This window comes from Seriola lalandi, unplaced genomic scaffold (genome assembly GCF_002814215.2).
Source record: "Seriola lalandi dorsalis isolate HSWRI2012SDOR001 ecotype SW California unplaced genomic scaffold, Sedor1 jcf7180002054439, whole genome shotgun sequence".
Lineage (NCBI taxonomy): Eukaryota > Metazoa > Chordata > Actinopteri > Carangiformes > Carangidae > Seriola > Seriola lalandi.
Genome location: NW_019524992.1, coordinates 39,598 through 57,166, shown reverse-complemented (window position 1 = coordinate 57,166; position 17,569 = coordinate 39,598). Strand labels below are relative to the sequence as shown.

General features: G+C 45.6%; 2 protein-coding genes across 5 annotated transcripts in view; both read left to right on the top strand.

Annotated features, from left to right (window-relative positions):
* LOC111658338 (E3 ubiquitin-protein ligase pellino homolog 1-like) overlaps nt 1-3,142 on the top strand; it is a gene marked incomplete at its 5' end in the record, with an annotated part of 4,202 nt that extends 1,060 nt beyond the window's left edge. Inside the window, one exon of the mRNA XM_087175270.1 lies at nt 1,010-3,142. Within this exon, the coding sequence (XP_087031396.1) occupies nt 1,010-1,615 (606 nt within the window). The remainder of the gene's footprint in view (nt 1-1,009) is intronic.
* Nucleotides 3,143-4,366: 1,224 nt separating this feature from the next.
* Nucleotides 4,367-17,569, top strand: part of vps54 (VPS54 subunit of GARP complex) — an 18,803-nt gene continuing 5,600 nt past the window's right edge. Inside the window, exons 1-17 of one of the 4 annotated variants that reach the window (XM_023410816.2) lie at nt 4,367-4,570; nt 8,671-8,848; nt 9,220-9,461; nt 10,840-10,924; nt 11,607-11,641; nt 11,812-11,943; nt 12,316-12,701; nt 13,167-13,293; nt 14,188-14,214; nt 14,842-14,949; nt 15,084-15,139; nt 15,284-15,380; nt 15,467-15,792; nt 16,131-16,260; nt 16,349-16,530; nt 17,103-17,215; nt 17,432-17,495. In XM_023410816.2, coding sequence (XP_023266584.1) covers nt 8,701-8,848; nt 9,220-9,461; nt 10,840-10,924; nt 11,607-11,641; nt 11,812-11,943; nt 12,316-12,701; nt 13,167-13,293; nt 14,188-14,214; nt 14,842-14,949; nt 15,084-15,139; nt 15,284-15,380; nt 15,467-15,792; nt 16,131-16,260; nt 16,349-16,530; nt 17,103-17,215; nt 17,432-17,495 — 2,258 coding nt within the window. In that variant the 5' untranslated portion in view covers nt 4,367-4,570; nt 8,671-8,700. Of the gene's footprint in view, nt 4,571-4,697; nt 4,974-7,681; nt 7,853-8,670; nt 8,849-9,219; nt 9,462-10,839; nt 10,925-11,606; nt 11,642-11,811; nt 11,944-12,315; nt 12,702-13,166; nt 13,294-14,187; nt 14,215-14,841; nt 14,950-15,083; nt 15,140-15,283; nt 15,381-15,466; nt 15,793-16,130; nt 16,261-16,348; nt 16,531-17,102; nt 17,216-17,431; nt 17,496-17,569 lie in introns of those variants that run through there. The other 3 variants (XM_087175271.1, XM_087175272.1, XM_023410817.2) reach the window with 3 other exon arrangements.

Sequence of the window (17,569 nt, the reverse complement as noted above, 5' to 3'; positions counted from 1 at the left end):
TAAAAACAAAAGAACCACAGGAAGCAGCAGCAGCTTTGTTCCTAGTGAAACAACCGCAAATCAGCTCGTCTCTAACTAACTCTGTAACTGGCCCCGACAGCCTCTACAAGTTCCTCACAAAGTTCCTGACAGCAGGAGGTGGCGAGCTGAAGCTCTGATCCAGCTGAAGCTCTGATTCAGCTGAAGCTCTGATCCAGCTGAAGCTCTGATCCAGCTGAAGCTCTGATCCAGCTCGCCCCGGGTGACTGGCCGGACCGGCCTTTACACTCCTCCTTCCCAGAATGTGGAAAGGCAGGAACGTCAGAAAGTGACGACCAATCCCGACGCAGGGTTCATGCAGCCCACTCTGCATACTGGTCAACAGGAAACAACAACATGAACTTTATAACCTTTACAAAGTCTGTTCTCATCACAGGAGTGTTGTGTAAAATGACTTCATTCAAATTCACATTAAAATGTCAAATAGTGAAGTAGTTGTATATAGTTGGAGCAGGTATCAGTCAGTTGTGCGTCACTGATTTCCTCCGGCTGAAGCTGCTGCTGTAAAACCAGATGTGGTGAATCGACACTGACTAATGTTACCGGAGGTTTCTCCAGATTTCAGCCGGTTCAGCAGAGAGTCAGATCAGTGCCGCCCGACAGATGCAGTGAGCTGGTGTCGGTGTGGCAGGAGGAAAGCTGCTGAGTCACAGGTTTACAGGTGCGGCTCACTCGTCCGGACTGGGACTGTGTCGTCGTATCACGCCTTCTTTCCTTTATGAAGAAAATGATAAAAGAAATCTTTAGAACCCGTCATGATGTTTGTGGTTCTACGTGTAGAACAGGTTCTATTTAACTTTATTAGAACTCAGGAGTTTAAATTCTGATAAATATCAAGAAGCCCGTTTATCTCAAACTGTTTCACTGGAGACTGATGAGAGATTGTGCTGAGCTGCTACAGGAAGTGACATCATCACTCTGACCCTCTAAATGTAAACGGTGTAGAGACACGTTGTGGTGTCATTGACCTTCATCCTTCTGCCCATCTCTTCTTCAGGTGTCCTCCGAGTCTAACGAGCTGGTGGACGGCTCGCTCATCGACCTGTGCGGGGCCACCCTGCTGTGGCGGACCGCCGAGGGCCTGGCGCACACTCCCACCGTCAAACACCTGGAGGCGCTGCGGCAGGAGCTGAACGCCGGGCGGCCGCAGTGTCCCGTGGGCTTCAACACGCTGGCCTTCCCCAGCCTGCGCCGCAAAGACGTCCTTGACGAGAAGCAGCCCTGGGCGTACATGCGCTGCGGCCACGTGCACGGCTACCACAGCTGGGGGGGGCGCCGCGACCCCGAGGTAGAGGCGGAGTGTCAGGAGAGAGAGTGCCCCATGTGCCGGGCCCGGGGCCCCTACGTGCCGCTGTGGCTGGGCTGCGAGGCGGCCTTCTATGTGGACGCGGAGCCCCCCACCCACGCCTTCGCGCCCTGCGGTCACGTCTGCTCGGAGAAGACGACGGCGTACTGGAGTCAGATCCTGCTGCCGCACGGCACGCACGCCTTCCACGCCGCCTGCCCGTTCTGCATCCAGCCGCTGAACGGAGACGCCGGCTGCGTCAGACTCATCTTCCAAAGCCCGCTGGACTAGAGACTGACGCCTTCACCAACAGACGTCTGGACACAACCATGTGTTTTTACTTTTAGATTTTTCGTAATTTAATTTTGATAATAAACTTAATTTAACTTAATTTTACAGATAAAAACATTTATTGAGGTGATTTCTGCTCTTTTTTGAACATCATGTGATTCAGGCGGCGTCGCCACCTCTGGACACAGCTGCAGAAAAACTGCCTGGTTAAACTGATGATGTTTGATTTGCCTACAACTTTCTTATTTATTCTTTACGACGGAGTATTAGAGCCTCACCCAGGGAAAACGTCTGAGAATAAAATCATAATATTACAAGAATAAAGTTGTAATTTCAGGTTCTTTGTGACTCAAATTATGGTTTTATTCTCATTATGACTTTTGTTCTTGTAATATTACGACTTTATTCTTCAGATTCTTTTTTTTCCTGAACGTGTCCCTAATCCTCCGTCGTAATTCTTTGCGTGTAACGTCTCTTTCTGTAAACCAGTGCAGACTTGAACTGCTCCTCATGGAGTCCAGCGCTCGTGTCCCAGTTTGTAGATTTGGAAGCTGTTTGTCTGTATCTGAACTTCTGAAATCAAGTGACCTTCCTCAGTTACGTCGTTGCCTGTGAAGACACATTAACTGTATTTTAATGATCTTAATATATCATAGCTTTATATCATAACTTAAAGAAACTATGTCTGGGAAACTTTAGCAGTTGCTGTCCTGTGACTTGAAACATCTAGAATGAACATTTGAAATGTTTTTCCACCAAAATAAAAGTCTCCTACTGACATGACTATAAACCACATCACCTGGTCTCAGGAGGAACGAACACTGTGGTATTAGATGATGCATCGACTCCAAAGTGCTCTTAAAGGAATATTTCACCCCAAAATGAAAACTCACATTTACACAGAAAATATATGTAAACACTAAAATAAAACTCCAGACCAGATTACCGTGAGGTTATGGAAGATGAATACAGACTTCTCCTCTAGCGCCACCATGAGGCCAAACCTCATATCACCATGGTGATGAGAAATACAGAAATGTATCTGGTAGTTTCCTTCAAATTTCCCGCTCCTGAGATGATGAACAGTTTAGAGTTTAATGACCTTGTTTAAGTAGCTCTATGTCTAATTCTAAAACCATTAGTTTGTTGACTTCCGCTCTCCTTGGAGCTGTGAGCAGAGAAGCATCTGTCTGGACATGAGGCGTGAGGCCAACGCAGCCAGCGTTGGTTAATAAGTAAATTTTGGGGTGGACTATGTCCTTCAGTCAAACCAGTAAAACCTCAGCTGCTCTCAGACGCATCAGAAACCTGCAGGAGGAGAACTGTAGAACTGAAAGTGTCAACAAAACAAACCAACAGCTGATGATGAGTTCGCTGACCCGCACTGACTCATCTCATGTTTCATAATGGAAGTGTCTTTGTGTTTTTTCACCATTCCTATGTTTTGTGTTGCAGTGAGAGCTGTGCAGTCGCACTGCAAACATTTTGTACCAGCCGCAGATAATAAAAGTAAAAGCGTACCGCTGATATTTGGCTCTGTGTCTGTTAATGTGGATTTATAGCTGTAAACAGGCTCCTGCAATTTACCTGCAGTGTGGCTGATCATTTTATGTCTTTTAAACAAAATCAAAAATATTATTTTACCAGCATCTCTCACAGAGAACATCTAGTTTGACAAAATAATCTTAACTCAGTGAGTTGCCCAAACTGTTAGAGTTTGAAATGTGTGAACTGTTATAAAATATTGTGATTTTTATTTCAGAATCAGAATCTGGTTTGTTTCCAAGTAGGTTTTCAACATACAAGAAATTTGCTTTGGTGTTTTTGTGCATCACAACAAACATATTAAGAAGAAAAGAAATATAAACAAAGATAAAACAGTTCAGATAGATTAAATAGAAATAGAAAAATGTAACAATATTTACAATAAAAATGTGAAGAAATATTACACAACAATATAAATTACAAAATATATTAATGAATGAATGAATTATTCATGTTATGTTTTTTTTTGTAGGTATTTTCAATTCAGATCTTTATTGTCCTAAAAGAGGAAATCCCTTCTGCAAAACAGAAACATAAAAACAGAAACACAATATGACAATAAACCCGTTTGTTGACAAAGATACAGTTCATCTGGTAACAGCATCTGCCTGAGGGTTTTTAAATGAAATAACACAACTAGTCAGATAATTAAGTTTTAAAATCTCCAAAGGGTAAAAAGGAAAATAAAGAAAATCCAAGGTTATGTAGTGCTGAAGTAATGTTGGGCAGCCTGATACAGAATATCTCCATAATCCAGCGCAGACAGTTTGACACTTTGAAATGGACTTTAATTGTTAATTTTAATTTAATTAATGAATTTTAATTGTCAATCAATGAAAACAGTACTTTAATTGTTGTGTTCTCTTATCTGCATTTAATTCCAGTGTGTGATTAAGAGCTGATGGTTGGAGCGGAGCCGGAAGTGGACGTTGAAGCCCTGAGTGATGTTTCATGTTATTGAGAGTAAACAGAAGTGGACCGAGGACCGAGGGACCGAGGACAGAGGGGCCGAGGACCGAGGACAGAGGGGCCGAGGGACCGAGGGACCGAGGGACCGAGGAACCGAGGACCGAGGGGCCGAGGACCGAGGACAGAGGGGCCGAGGGACCGAGGGACAGAGGACCGAGGACAGAGGGACCGAGGACCGAGGACCGAGGGACCGAGGACCGAGAGGCTTTTACCGGGTGGTGACCGCAGAGTGACCGGGGACGGCCGCGGTCAGCAGGTGGCAGCAGCGAGCTTTGTACCGAGCACACACCGCCGCCGCTCCGTTCCCCGCCTCCCCTATCCCGGAGTACATGATGCCCAGTGTACCGGTGGTATCCGCTGCCGCTGCTCCGCTCCCGGCTGCTCCAGTGCTCCTGTGATGGTGCAGAGACGAAACACCGGCTGCAGTGCTTCACACGACAGGTACGGAGGGCGGCTGACGCCCCGCAGTCACTGAACCTCCCTCCTCCCCGGGGGTTTGTCTCTGCTTCACCCCCGCCTGCCAGCTAGCTGTCCGGCTAGCCTGCTAGCATTAGCCAGCCTACGTGTAACCCCGCTGGACTCGCCTGACAACATTAGCTTTAGCATTAGCTTTTTGCGCAGGCCGCGGTTATTCTGTGCCCTATCGGTCCTGTCATTGATACTGAAAAATATTTTCGCGCCTCTTGTGTTACCGTTTAGTGTTGCCTTCATTGTCAGCTCAGTGGATTCAGTGCTAAACAACTACAGGCAACGAATGCTCCGGAGCTAAGCTAATGCTAGCTGGCTAGCCCCTGGCACAGCTGCCTGTCGTGACAGCAGGAACAGCGGTGATGTGACATTCCAGGTGAACTACAGCAAAAAAAAGTCTGTAAGAGACCATTTAAACTTTAATATTTAACATTAAATACATGTAACAGCTGCTTTGTAGAAGCACCGTTAAAATCTGTGGGTTAAAACAACTTATCAGAACCTGTGAAGTTTGCTTATCTCAGTCTGCACCGACAGGAATGAGTTGAGACTTTATTTCATGAGTGAATTCAGGTTTTATTTAGGCTGACATTAAAGGAAATCCCTGTTTGAACAAGACTATTTGCGTTGAATCAGTTAAAGCAGTTGTATAATATTGTCTGGAACTCTGGTGCATCTGCAGGTTGATTCATTTCCCTCAGAAAACAGGGCATCAGATGGTATTTAAAAGTTTTAAATGTCATTTACAAAGGTCTTGAATATTTTCTCCCTTGCCGCAGACCGTAACGTTAGTTATAACCTTTTTTCTGTGAGGGCTGTTAGAAGTGACAAATGACCACAAATGATGATGTTTGCTGTGTTTTTCAGTCTCTCGTGGTGTTTGTGTTTCTCTTTGTGGAAGTCAAAAGGAAGTTGCAACCACAAAAGACTATGTGGATAGTGATAGACAAATTAAAAACACATAAATGATACTAATGAATTAAAAACAATTTAGAGAATAAAATAAGACCAACAACCAGTAAAAAGGTATGTCAAATAAAAACAGTAAAACGCAGGAATAAAATGTGATTAAAGATGCATCTCATCTTATTTTAACTGAGCTCTGTGAAACAGTCACTTGAAGCAGAGAATCTGGGCCCTGCAGATCTGCGCAGTAATCCATACATGGATCCATACATGGATCCATACATGGATCCATGTATGGATCCATACATGGATTACTGCGTCCCATTGGGAAATAACAGTGCAGGTCACATCAGAATCGACACTTAACGTTTAGTATAAAATGTGCAGCGTAACCGAACAAACACAGATGCAAAGATCGATTTGTGATTTTAGGAATCGAGAGTCAGTTTCTCTTTTATGTCACCACAGAAATATAAGTTCAGTTCACTGATCACATCAGGATTCTGTCTGTGCCTTTCATTTGCTGATTTGTTGTTTTTCATTATGTTAAAATCTTTTCTTTCTTTTTTTTTTCAAACATAATGAACCAGAAGAGGAAATGCTCCGTGTGAAAGCGTCTTAGTTCTGGATGGGGCTCAACACTTTTGCAAACAATGTATAAATAGAGATAAAAACACAGTAAACACCTTCTAAACATCGGCCAGACCACAGATCCAAAAATATATTTTTCTTGATGTTCCCAGAGCCATGAAAAAGTGACAAGTTTAATCTGTGATGCTCCAAGTCTTATTTTGAAGTGCAGAGTCTAATCCTCCAAAGCAGCACACTTTCCAAAAATATATAAATCGGCCAAATATTTCTATTTTTACTCGACAGAAGACTCAGTGGGCGGCGGAAACGAGCAGCCGGGCGGGATGTGAAGTTTCCACTTTTAGATATTTATTCTGTCTTTGAGAAGATGTTTGTTGTTGTTGTTTTTATGTGAAAGCAGGAGAAGCTTTATGAAAACTGTGGTGGTGGTGAGAGTGAGGCTGAGGACGTTTCCTCTAATCCTCTCATCACTGTGACGGGATTAACAGCAGAGGGTCTCACACCTCCACAGTCTGAGCAGTCAGATTACAGCCGAGCGTCGACACGACACGTCTCCGCTTCACGCTGTGCGGCTCGTCGGCCTGTTCAAAACTCACCCGTCAGGTCTTTGTAATGTTTTGCCACAATATTTTTATTTAGATTTTAACATCATGAAGCACTTTAACATTCTCCTTCTGCTGGGTTTCTGTGCAGAGAAATGTCACTATAGTAAAAGTGAACAAGCGTTTTTAGACCTCGGTTTGATTTATTCTTCCTTTAGGAGAAAAATTCCCAGACGCAGCACGACTCAGTGGATAAGACAGACGCTGTTATTATCCCTTCCATTATAGAGGATTTCCTACATATTAAAGGCTCTGCAGCATGTATTTGAGAATACACAGACGCGCTTCATTAATTATAGTGAGGATTTAGATTCAACAGATGATGAAGTGAGTGACTCATTTCTGTGAGCAATGCAGTCTGTATTTTTTTCTTTCTCTCTTCTTCTAATCTCTTGTTCTACTTCTACATCATGATAATCAATACACCCCACTTTGTATAGATTACCAATTCAGACTCTTCCACACGTGGCCCCGACCCTCCTCCGTAATAAAGTGTTTAAACCAACAGATGTTTTTACTTTGAACCATCTGATTTTAACGTTAAACGTTTTCACCGTAAATGAAAGATATTGATCGATGATGAACAGCCCCGGTTCATACTGCAGTTCGCTGCTATGACATCATATTCAACTACAGCTACAACAAGCCGATCAGTCAGATAATCAATAAGATGATAGATCATAGAACACATCTATTTAGATAATAATTCAGAAATCTAAAGGAAAGTACTTTTCTTCTGTACTTTATTGAGCATGTTTCCACTGTTGCCGAGCTGAGACCAGCAGATTTTCACAGTAAAAGCCTCTCACACCCAGCTGTGAGCAGGTGGTGCAGATGTGGCAGAGGCTGGGGCTGAACTTTGAGTCAGGCGGTGCCAACACGTTGAACGGGCTGCGACCGTGTCGACACACTGAGCAGAGATGAACTTTCAGTTCTGGTTTGAGCTGCAGCAGCTCTGAGCCCGTGTCACTTCCTGCTGCGGTGAAACTGAAAGACGACTCGGTGAATCTGTCAGTTTGAACAAATTCTGCTCACAGATAAAACTTTGATGTTCTACAGCTGCTGGTCACTGTGCTGTTAATCAAACAAACAGAAGGAAACAGTGCATCTGTCAGGGACTATTTTCAGCGGTGGATTAATCCACATATTGTGAGGGGTGAGTATTGGGGGCGGGGGGGGTGGAGCTTTTTCATCGTCAGTTTCTCATGTGATCTGAAGGCTCATAGAACCTCTGTTGTTTCTCTCTCTGGTTATAGTGAGTAATAACATTAATGTTGTGATGGAACGTCCTTTGTTTTCATGGCAGATGTGGTTTATTCCATAAATACCTTTGTTTCGCTCAGAGCGACAGTCAGACTTCCTTTAGTTGTCTGTTTGAGTCTTTTTCTGAGATTTGTGGACAAGAAGAAAAATACTGAGTTTCACCAGATTCATCCATTAAGTTTGGGCTTAATTCTGAGAGATGAAAGTGATTAAATATAGAATAAATCACAGCACAAACTCTGAAATGTATTGACAGCCTTATCATGTAATTCTAATTATCGACTGATTATCGGTGTCGTTATTTTTTTAAACCGATAACGATAAAATAAAATCTGAGTAAACGTGTTACTGTGTTAGAGTTTAAAAGGGGAAACGTCTTATTGGTGATAATAATAATAATAATAATAATGTAAATCTGTTAAATTAAAGATCATCTGCAGGTGAATCAGTTCACAGGTGAGAACAGCACTGAGATCAATGAGCTCAGGCTGTTTGCAGCTGATAATCACTAATATTCACTGAGTGATCAGTTTATTAGGAACATTGAACTGATGGAGTCTGATGCAACAGTCCTGCAGTAAATCCTCCGTCATGAAGGTTTTAATCTTCAGCTTGTGTTTAAACAGTTTCAGACAGATGTTGATGATCAGTGTGTGTGTGTGTGTGTGTGTGTGTGTGTGTGTGTGTGTGTGTGTGTGTGTGTGTGTCCAGCTAGCCTCCGAGGAGGCGAGTCCCAATGCCATGGCCTCCAGCCACGGCTCCTCCCCAGTGCCTCGTCCCGGTGTCGGAGGCCGAGATGGGATCTATCACAAGGAGCGGGATCCCTCCTCCCCTCGCTGCCGCCGGCCCGTCCGCTCCCTGCCTGACGTCTGCCCCAAGGAGCCCACGGGTGGGAAACTGCACTCTTCACCACGCGCTGTATCTGTCGGCGTGTGTGTAGACGTCACTCTCTTCGTTAATCATTAGGTCTATGAAGAGAGTGACGCGGCGTCACCTGTACACCTGTTTATTCATGCATCTATCAAATCAGCCAATCGTGTGGCAGCAGTGTGATGTGTGAAATCCTCTATAGAGTTTTTATCAGAGCCTCCTCTCTTCTGATTGGCTCACCGACCTGTTGTTACTAGAGAGAGAGGAGATTTTAATATCGTCTGATGGATCAACACTTCAAATAAAACACAGAAGAAGAAAAAAATCTATGACAGTTTTAAGCACACGTACCATTTTAATATCTAAACAATTTTCCATGTGGTCCTGCAGGTGAGGGGCGGGGCCTGTGCGACGGCCCGTCAGTGGTGGCGGAGCACGACAGGTGGACGGTGTACAGCTCCAAGGTCAACCTGCCCGCCGCGCTGAACGACCCCCGGCTCGCCAAGCGGGAGTCCGACTTCTTCACCAAGACGTGGGGGCTGGACTTCGCGGAGACAGAGGTGATGCCCTCCTTCTACCTCCCCAACATCACCAGGGAACACTTCGGGCCCTACCTGCAGGAGACGGCTCAGGTAACAACCTCAGCAGACTCACTGGTTCAGCGCTAGCGAGGGAGGGCGGGGCTTCAGACCGACCATGCATGAGATACCTGTTGTGTTTCTGTTCGGCCTCACCTGCTGCAGGTGTGTCAGGAATCCTGCTGAGGCAGTTTCAGCTCCTAATGTTTTTGTATTGTTTTGTTTTTTATTCCTCCGCCCAGCAACAGTCAGAGCGGCAGCCATATTGTTTTAAGGTTGTCCATCCGTCTGTCCGATGAGCTGATTAGATTTTGATGGTTAAAGGTCAAAGGTCACAGTGACCTCATAAGAATGATTGTGGCCTGGTGAACGTGATATCTCCAGAACTCCTCAAGGGAACACAGACATTCACCCGGACTCAAGGACAAACTAGATTTTGGTGGTCAAAGGTCAAAGGTCAAAGTCACAGCGACCTCACAAAACACTTTTTAAGCCATTACTCAAGAGTTGGATCCAGGAGTTTTTCATCAACATTGTGAGAAAGCTTTGACATTGAAGTTCTGAGGAGGAGGGTTTTCTTCTTCCTGAGCACATCCACTGTAACTGGGATGTTCCTGCTTCATTTGTATTTATCTATTATAAATATTCTGATATTCTGAATAGAAACGTTCTGAGCGACGCTGCTTTAATGATGTTAATGAGAAATGTTTCTGAACCTTCAGCCTCAATCATCTGCTTTTTCTTTTTTATTACATGTCATTCAAATATATCACAACACGAGAAGGAGGAAGCTCAAACACTGAGGCCACTTTGTTTCCTCTTTTATCACTTAAACGTCTCGGTTACAGACTTTGAGAGACGTTTTGATTCTGGTTGTCGTAGCAACAGGAGCGTTGCAGCCCCTTTTTGTTGTGAAAACTCTTGTGTTACATCAGTTTCTGCCGCAACGTCATTCCCCCGGTTCCTCTGAGTCACTTTCTCAGTGTGAGACTTTGACTCGTCTCAGACAAAAGCCGAGAACGATCATCAGCTTTGTGAAGCTGACGCTCGGCTCCATTCAGCTGTAAAAGACTTTGTAAAAACCCTCAGATCCACTGAGTGAGGGAAACATCCTTTTTTAAACTTCCTGTGAGCTGGTTCAAGTTTTCAGACAAAGTCTCACATGATTATTTCAGGTTTCAGAGACAAAGAATCACTACGACAGACAGAGTGACGGTCATGAAGCGCTCCTCTGAAGCTTCCTGATTTCCCCCGTGAACTCCTTTATCTTAACGTGACCATTAAAAACTCGTCACGTTTCTGTCGTTTAGCGCCACCCTCGGGCTGAACCTCGTGCTCTCTGCCCCGCTGCAGGTGCTGGCTTTGTTTTTGCTCTGTGATGATGACATCACTGACCTTGTGGGGCTGATTTCTTTGGGGGTTTTTTTTCCAGAGGGAAAAAATCCACGAGCGCTGCAAGACGATCTGTCCGAACAAAGACGACGTGGACGCCGTCTCCAGTATCACCACCAACCACGGTATGAATTATTCACCTGCCGCAGGGCGCCGCTTCCTGTCTGCACACACGGGACGCAGTCCAACACTAACCCGGTGTTCAGCGCCGCCAATCAAATACATGTTTGATTCACCAAGCGTTTGCACTGGAGTCGTTACCATGACAACCCCCTGAGACCTACAGGAAGTAGATATATCAGATATGTGTCTCATTTTTCTGATCAACAACCTAAAATGATTCAGTTTATGATCATGTGACAAAGAAAACGTCAAATCTTCACATGAAGCTGGAAACAAACAAGGAAATATTCTGTTTTGATGATTAATTAATGAGATGCAGATTCATTTTCTGTTGATTAACTGATCGTTGCAGCTTCAACAGACTGATGCAGTTTAATGTTTGTTGGTTTTTATCTGCTGTTTGTTTTTATTGTTTTAAGCTCTTTGTAGCATCAGTGTCGAGATCTCCGGTTCAAACAAACTTTATTAATATTAATATTCTTTCTATATATAAAATGAATGATCAGCTGAGTGATGTAAAATGAAGTAATGTGCTTCATCTATACGATCTATTATGTTCTGTATTATGTTAGATCGTATTAAATCATTGTTTTTATTTATGTGGTAATAAACAAAAGCTGAAACGGGACTAACAGGTGGAGTAACGTCATGTGACTGATGCAGATCATTTCCTGTTTCCTGCAGACAAATCCAGAGCGGAGCTGGAACAAGTCCCAAAGGTAACTGAGCAGATTTGACCTCAGTGGAGAAATAAACCATAAACTCTGACGTGATGAAGGAAGAAACTCAGTCCAGAAACATGTGGATTTCAACATGTTTATCATCGACGTGTCAAACAGTTGCCCAGCGATACGTCACTCAGTTCTGTTCTGCCGTCTGTTTTCTTCAGATCTTCTTGAAGCCTGACTTTGCTCTGGAGGACCCGGCCACCTTCAACGCCGTCCTGCCCTGGTCGCACTTCAACAGCGCCGGAGGGAAGAGCAGCAGAGACGTGGCCTCCTCCAAGCTGCTGCAGGAGAAGGTGAATCTGAAATTCAGCCACACGTTTGTATCTGTCATGTCACGTGACCAGACCTCGCCACGTGCGACTAACGGAGTCACGGCTTCACGCGTCATCAGGAGACTCGATCTCATGAATCGATCAGATGATTCAAATGAAAATGGATTTGAGTCAGAGAACCAATTTATCCTGATCACTGTCAGATTTTATAAAACATTGTAATTAAAATCTTTCTGTTGTGATTCACAGTAACTGACACATGAAGCAGTTTTCAGTTTTTCCATCACAGATCAATAAACGTAATGATCCAGGTTTAACACGTGTTTGTGAAGTAGCAGCGTGTGTTCGTAAGTGTGATGATGTGACTCTTCTCCTCGTCTCCTCCTCGCTCAGCTGAGTCACTACCTGGACGTGGTGGAGGTGAGCATCGCCCGGCAGATCTCGCTGCGCTCCGAGGCGTTCTTTCACGCCATGTCGTCGCAGCACGAGCTGCAGGACCAGCTGCAGGAGACGCAGCGGGCCGTCGCCGTCCTGCGGGGTCGCACCGCCGACATGGATCGCATCATGTGCCAGGGGCCCCTGCGGGCCCTCCGCACCGCTCTGGCCCGCAACAACTGCGTGAAGCTGCACAACAAGCTGAAGCTGATGGCGGCCGTGCACCAGACGCAGCCCACCGTGCAGCTGCTGCTCTCCACCTCCGAGTTCGTGGGAGCGCTGGAGCTCATCGCCACCACCAAGGAGGTGCTGCAGCAGGAGCTGCAGGGGATCCACAGCTTCAGGTGAGGGGACAGGTGTTGACTTCTCACCTCATGTCATCAGGGTTCGCTGGAGTATTTACAGACTGGAGTGCGGACGTGGATGTTGGACACGATGCAGATGAGTCTTTGTCTCCTTTGAGGGAACTTTGTCTGTCTGCGTCCTTACACTGTGTCTGACTCCGCCCCTAACTCCGCCCCTAACTCCCAGCTAATGCTAAAATGAAATTAGCTCTAGAGACCAAAACAGTTTTTGTACCAGGCTGTAAACATGTTTATTTCTGCTGTAAAGTTGGACATTTTAACATGGGAGTCTCTGGGGACTGACTCACTGCTGGAGCCAGACTCTAGTGGCCGTTAGAGGAACTGCAGCTTCTGGTTCTTCACTGTTGATGCTTCATGTTTCAGCCCCAGAGGTTAGCACATGACACAACCTGTGTGTGTGTGTGTGTGTGTGTGTGTGTGTGTGTGTGTGTGTGTGTCTCTCAGACATCTGGGCTCCCAGCTGTGCGAGCTGGAGAAGCTGATTGACAAGATGATGGTGGAGGACTTCAGCATGTACGCCCGGAGCGACCTGAGCCGCTGCCTGAGGGACGAGCCGCAGGTCCTGGAGAAGGTCTGAACTGACTCTCAGTCTCGTCATGACTCTTGTCTTCGCTGAGTGATTATTTATTTATGTTGTTTTCCCATCATGTGTTTGTCGCCTCCATAAAGAGACGTTTCCTGGGTCCAGAGGGGAAATATAAACCTGCCTCTCGTCATAAATGTGATAATAAAACAGAACGAGTCACTGACGTTAAAAGATTTGGAGTTTTACAGACGTCTAGAGACACGTCACATTCCTATTGGCTGCAGTGGGAGCTGTCACAGCCAATCAGAGTGTCTGACTCAGACTAAAGGGAGCAGTGCTGTTTCACTCTGAGCTCAGTGAGAAGTCGTTCAGAGTTTAGTGCAGTGGCAGAAACAGACAGAAGGACGAGAGGAGTCAGATCTTTAGAGGATCAGAGTTTATATAAAGATAGAAACTTCAAATCACCTCAACAACTCAAACTGATTCTGGTTCACAATGTTTTTATCTCTAAAATAAGGAATACTAACCAGTGTTATACTGTACAGGAGTCTTTGCTGAGTGACGTGTGTGATCAGCTGAGGTTGTGCTGGTTCTGAACATGTGCAGCACATGGTGAAACTTTTAGAAATTATTATAGAAAACATAAAGGTATGAAAAACTAAAGGGTTTAAAACATCAAGATAACTCAGTGGAAAAGAAAGTTATCCATCAGCAGCTGCCACTTAATGAGAATTAATCTTTATTGTCTGGATGTGAAAGAGTCAGGAGGAAAAAAAAAAAAGGTTGAAAATTGGAAATAAGAAAAATATTTGAAGCCAGTTAGTGAATTAAATTTCCTCTCAATGAAGAAAAGAATAAATAGATGAGAGGATTATGTTGAGCTCAGCTCTTCACTGATGTGACTTGTTACATATTTAATGGATGCTGTGCCCATCACAGGTCAAACCAAACGCCGTCTCCCAAAAGGTGGGCCACACACACACACACACACACACACACACACACACACACACACATTTAATTTCCGTCAAATTCTTGAAATCCTCTGCGGTGGTGAAATCATCAGCGATCGATCAAATGTTGAAATAATTCTTTGTTTGTTTTAACGTGCGTGGAGCGCCAGGTGGGCGGGGTTAATTGAGCTCAGGTGGTGTCAGGTAGCTCCCTGAAACATGAGTAAACGATGTGCTGAATCCAGGCGACCTCGGAGCAGGTCAGAGAAACACGTCGGTGCAGATGATGTCATCGCCTGAAAAAATGAATCATTTAATCAAATTCTCTGTAAAAAAAATTAAATTAAATTAAATTTAGTTTCAAATAAAAATAAAAAGTAATTTTAAGAAATCTTGGTGTCAATATTTAGAAAAATAATCATGTTTCCATTTCAGCTCCAATCAGTTTCATCGTCTCCATGGCGACACGGCCCAGTCCTGACTGATTATTGATCTGTTGCTTGTGCTGATGAAAGCGCTCTGATCTCAGCTTGTGGCGTTAATCTGAAATCAGCTCAGGGATTCTGGCCTCAGGGTTTTGTCTTTTTTAATTGGTCATTTCTTGTTTGTTTGTTTGTTTGTTTGTTGTTTGTTGTTGCAGGAGCGCCTGGAGTCGCTGGTGTTCGGCCTGCTGAGGCAGAGGAAGCTGGACTTTCTGGATATTTACAGCGATGAGATGATCTTGGCGGCGAAGGCCATCGTCGCTCAGGTGAAATATTTACGTTTACCTGCGATTCTCATTTCAGAGCAGCTCGTGATCAACAACACGTCAGTCTGTGTGTCGTGGTTAAACTCACTGTCGTGTGTGTGTGTGTGTGTGTGTGTGTGTGTGTGTGTTTACAGTGTGTGGCAGAAAGTGTTTTGCACATAGAAGAAATTGACACTGAAGTCGTCACTAAGTAAGTGGAAATCTGCAGCAGGAAAACTGATGAATCCTTTCTGGACAATCTGCACGATGTCTCATTAAAAAGCCGTTTCTGTCACTTCTAGTGTGTGAATTCATAAATATACAGCTGTTTCTAACGTTCCACATCTGTGCGAAGGCTAGCTGACCAGATGCGTCTGATGACGTTCCCTCAGTGGTTTGAGGTGCTGAAAAACGTCTTTGAGAGTTTCCTCCTCTTCCTGCAGAGGATCAAGGTGAGTGTCAGAAACAGCGCCAGCGGTCACACCTGAGAGACAGTGATGTGTCCGATCTCACCTTTCGTTTCCCGTCCGTCCGCCAGGCCACTCTGAGCGTGATCGGAAACGTGGTTCTGGAAGTTCTGGACTCAAATCAGAAGAACCGGCTCCTGGAGGAGGCGGGTTCAGGTGCTTCAGGTCAGGAATCTTCCCAGGGCTCGTCGCTCCTGCAGGGCGAGGCCGAGCTGGCCTACCTGACCCACGAGGGTCTGTTCATCAGCGACGCTCTGAACGAGGCGCAGCAGCAGCAGCAGGCCGCGGCCCAGGACCAGAGCTCCGCCGCGGGCTCCAGGGTCCAGCAGGGCCGGGCGGAGGCGGCCGGCTGTGACTCGGCCTCAGAGAGCTTCGTCGGCAGGGACCAGAACTTCATGTAAGATTCTCTTCTCTTTAGAAATCATGATGAGACCTGGAGCAGTGAGATCTGGTTCACAGGTTTCATCAGTTTCAGTTTCAGCAAACATTGATCTATTCCACTTTCTCTTAAACTTAGAACTTGTTTTAGAAATGTAGGAAGGTAGAAAACGTCGCTTTTCAAACAGATGATAATTAAACTCGTAGGTGTTTTTCACTTTTCTTGCACGAGATGAAAAAAGAAACTGGATCCACTGAAGCAGCCGACACGTGTGTGTTATTGTTCGGGTGTGACAGTTCGTCGTCAGCTGTTTTCAGCCGTGTGTTGACAGCGAGTGTGTCTGTGTTTGTGTCCAGCTCCGGCGAGAACATGATGCCCACTGAGCTGGAGATGAACCGTGTGATCAACAACAGCCAGGAGCTGCTGTACACGGCGTCCGACGTCAGCCACGACCGCTGCGTCAAGGTCCTCACCGCCAGAGCAAAGGTACAGTCCCACCAACACGGATGACCTCTGACCTGTCTTTTATTTAAGGCCTCAGAATTCACCTGAACTCGGTCTCCACCTCCGACAGGACGGATCTCTGGAGCGTCTGAACTCGGCCGAGTTCGTGTGTCTGTCTCAGGCGGTGGAGGGCTTCGTCAGGGACACGGAGGAGCTGTGCGGCAGGCGCAGCGTCTCCCTGAGGGGGGCGCTGCAGAGCCAGGCCAACCGCTTCGTCCACCGCTTCCACGAAGAGCGCAAGACCAAACTCAGGTAGGGAACCTGCAGCTCGGTGTGTTCGGTCTGGACTCTCTGAGGTCACATGACGGAAAGGTCGCAGCTGGAAGCGTCTTCTGAACACGTGAGCTCAGACACGTCGGGACAGAGTTCATGTGCGTCACCAGAGGGAAGTTTGAGGCGCAGCAGCTGAAGCTTCTGTTAAATTTCACCCCTGATTTCATCATGTTGAATTAAAAATAAAAACAATCTTTATATATAGAGCGAGTTCCTAAACCCGCGTGACAAAGTGTGTAACACAAAGCAGATGCAGGTCATGTGAGGCAACAATTAAAACCAGCAGAAACACAAGGAAAGAGTTTTCAGTCTTTGTGCAAACAGACGGAGGCAGAGTCACCAGCGAGAGGCCGATCAGTAAAACTCAATAAAACTAAGAAATAAAGAGATTTAAAAGAGGTCAGAGACTCTGCAGCTGCTTCCACAGTTTTATTCCTTCCTCTTCTCTGCGTAGAAACACCCTGAGAGCCGTGACTCATCACTGGGTTTGTGTTGTTGTGTGTCCTGATGATGATGACGACGATGGTTGTTGTTGTTGTTGTTTGCTGCAGCCTCCTCCTGGACAACGAGCGCTGGAAACAGGCGGAGGTTCCCGCCGAGTTTCAGGACCTGGTCAACTCCATCGCTGACGGCAGGATAACACTACCAGAGCGCAAAACCCCAGGTATCCACAGACCGACGCCTCCTCCTCCACAGCGCTCTGCTACGTCGTCCCGCAGCAGGAACAGCTGCTGTTTGCTTTTGTAGACGTGACGTGTAGAAGAGACATGCTCAGAGATTAGACAGGAAAACATGAGCGACCTGATCAGTGATCAATGATGATGATTACTTCTCAGAACAAACAGAATATCATGACACAACAACACGTTTCCTCCTGCAGGTCCAGAAGACAGGAAGCCGACAGAGTTTCTGCTCGTCAACGGGCAAAAATACGCCGTCGTCGGGTGAGTGTCACGCCGCTGTCACACAACAGAAAAACTTTAACATGAAACTTAAAGCTCCATGTTTCTTCTTCTGT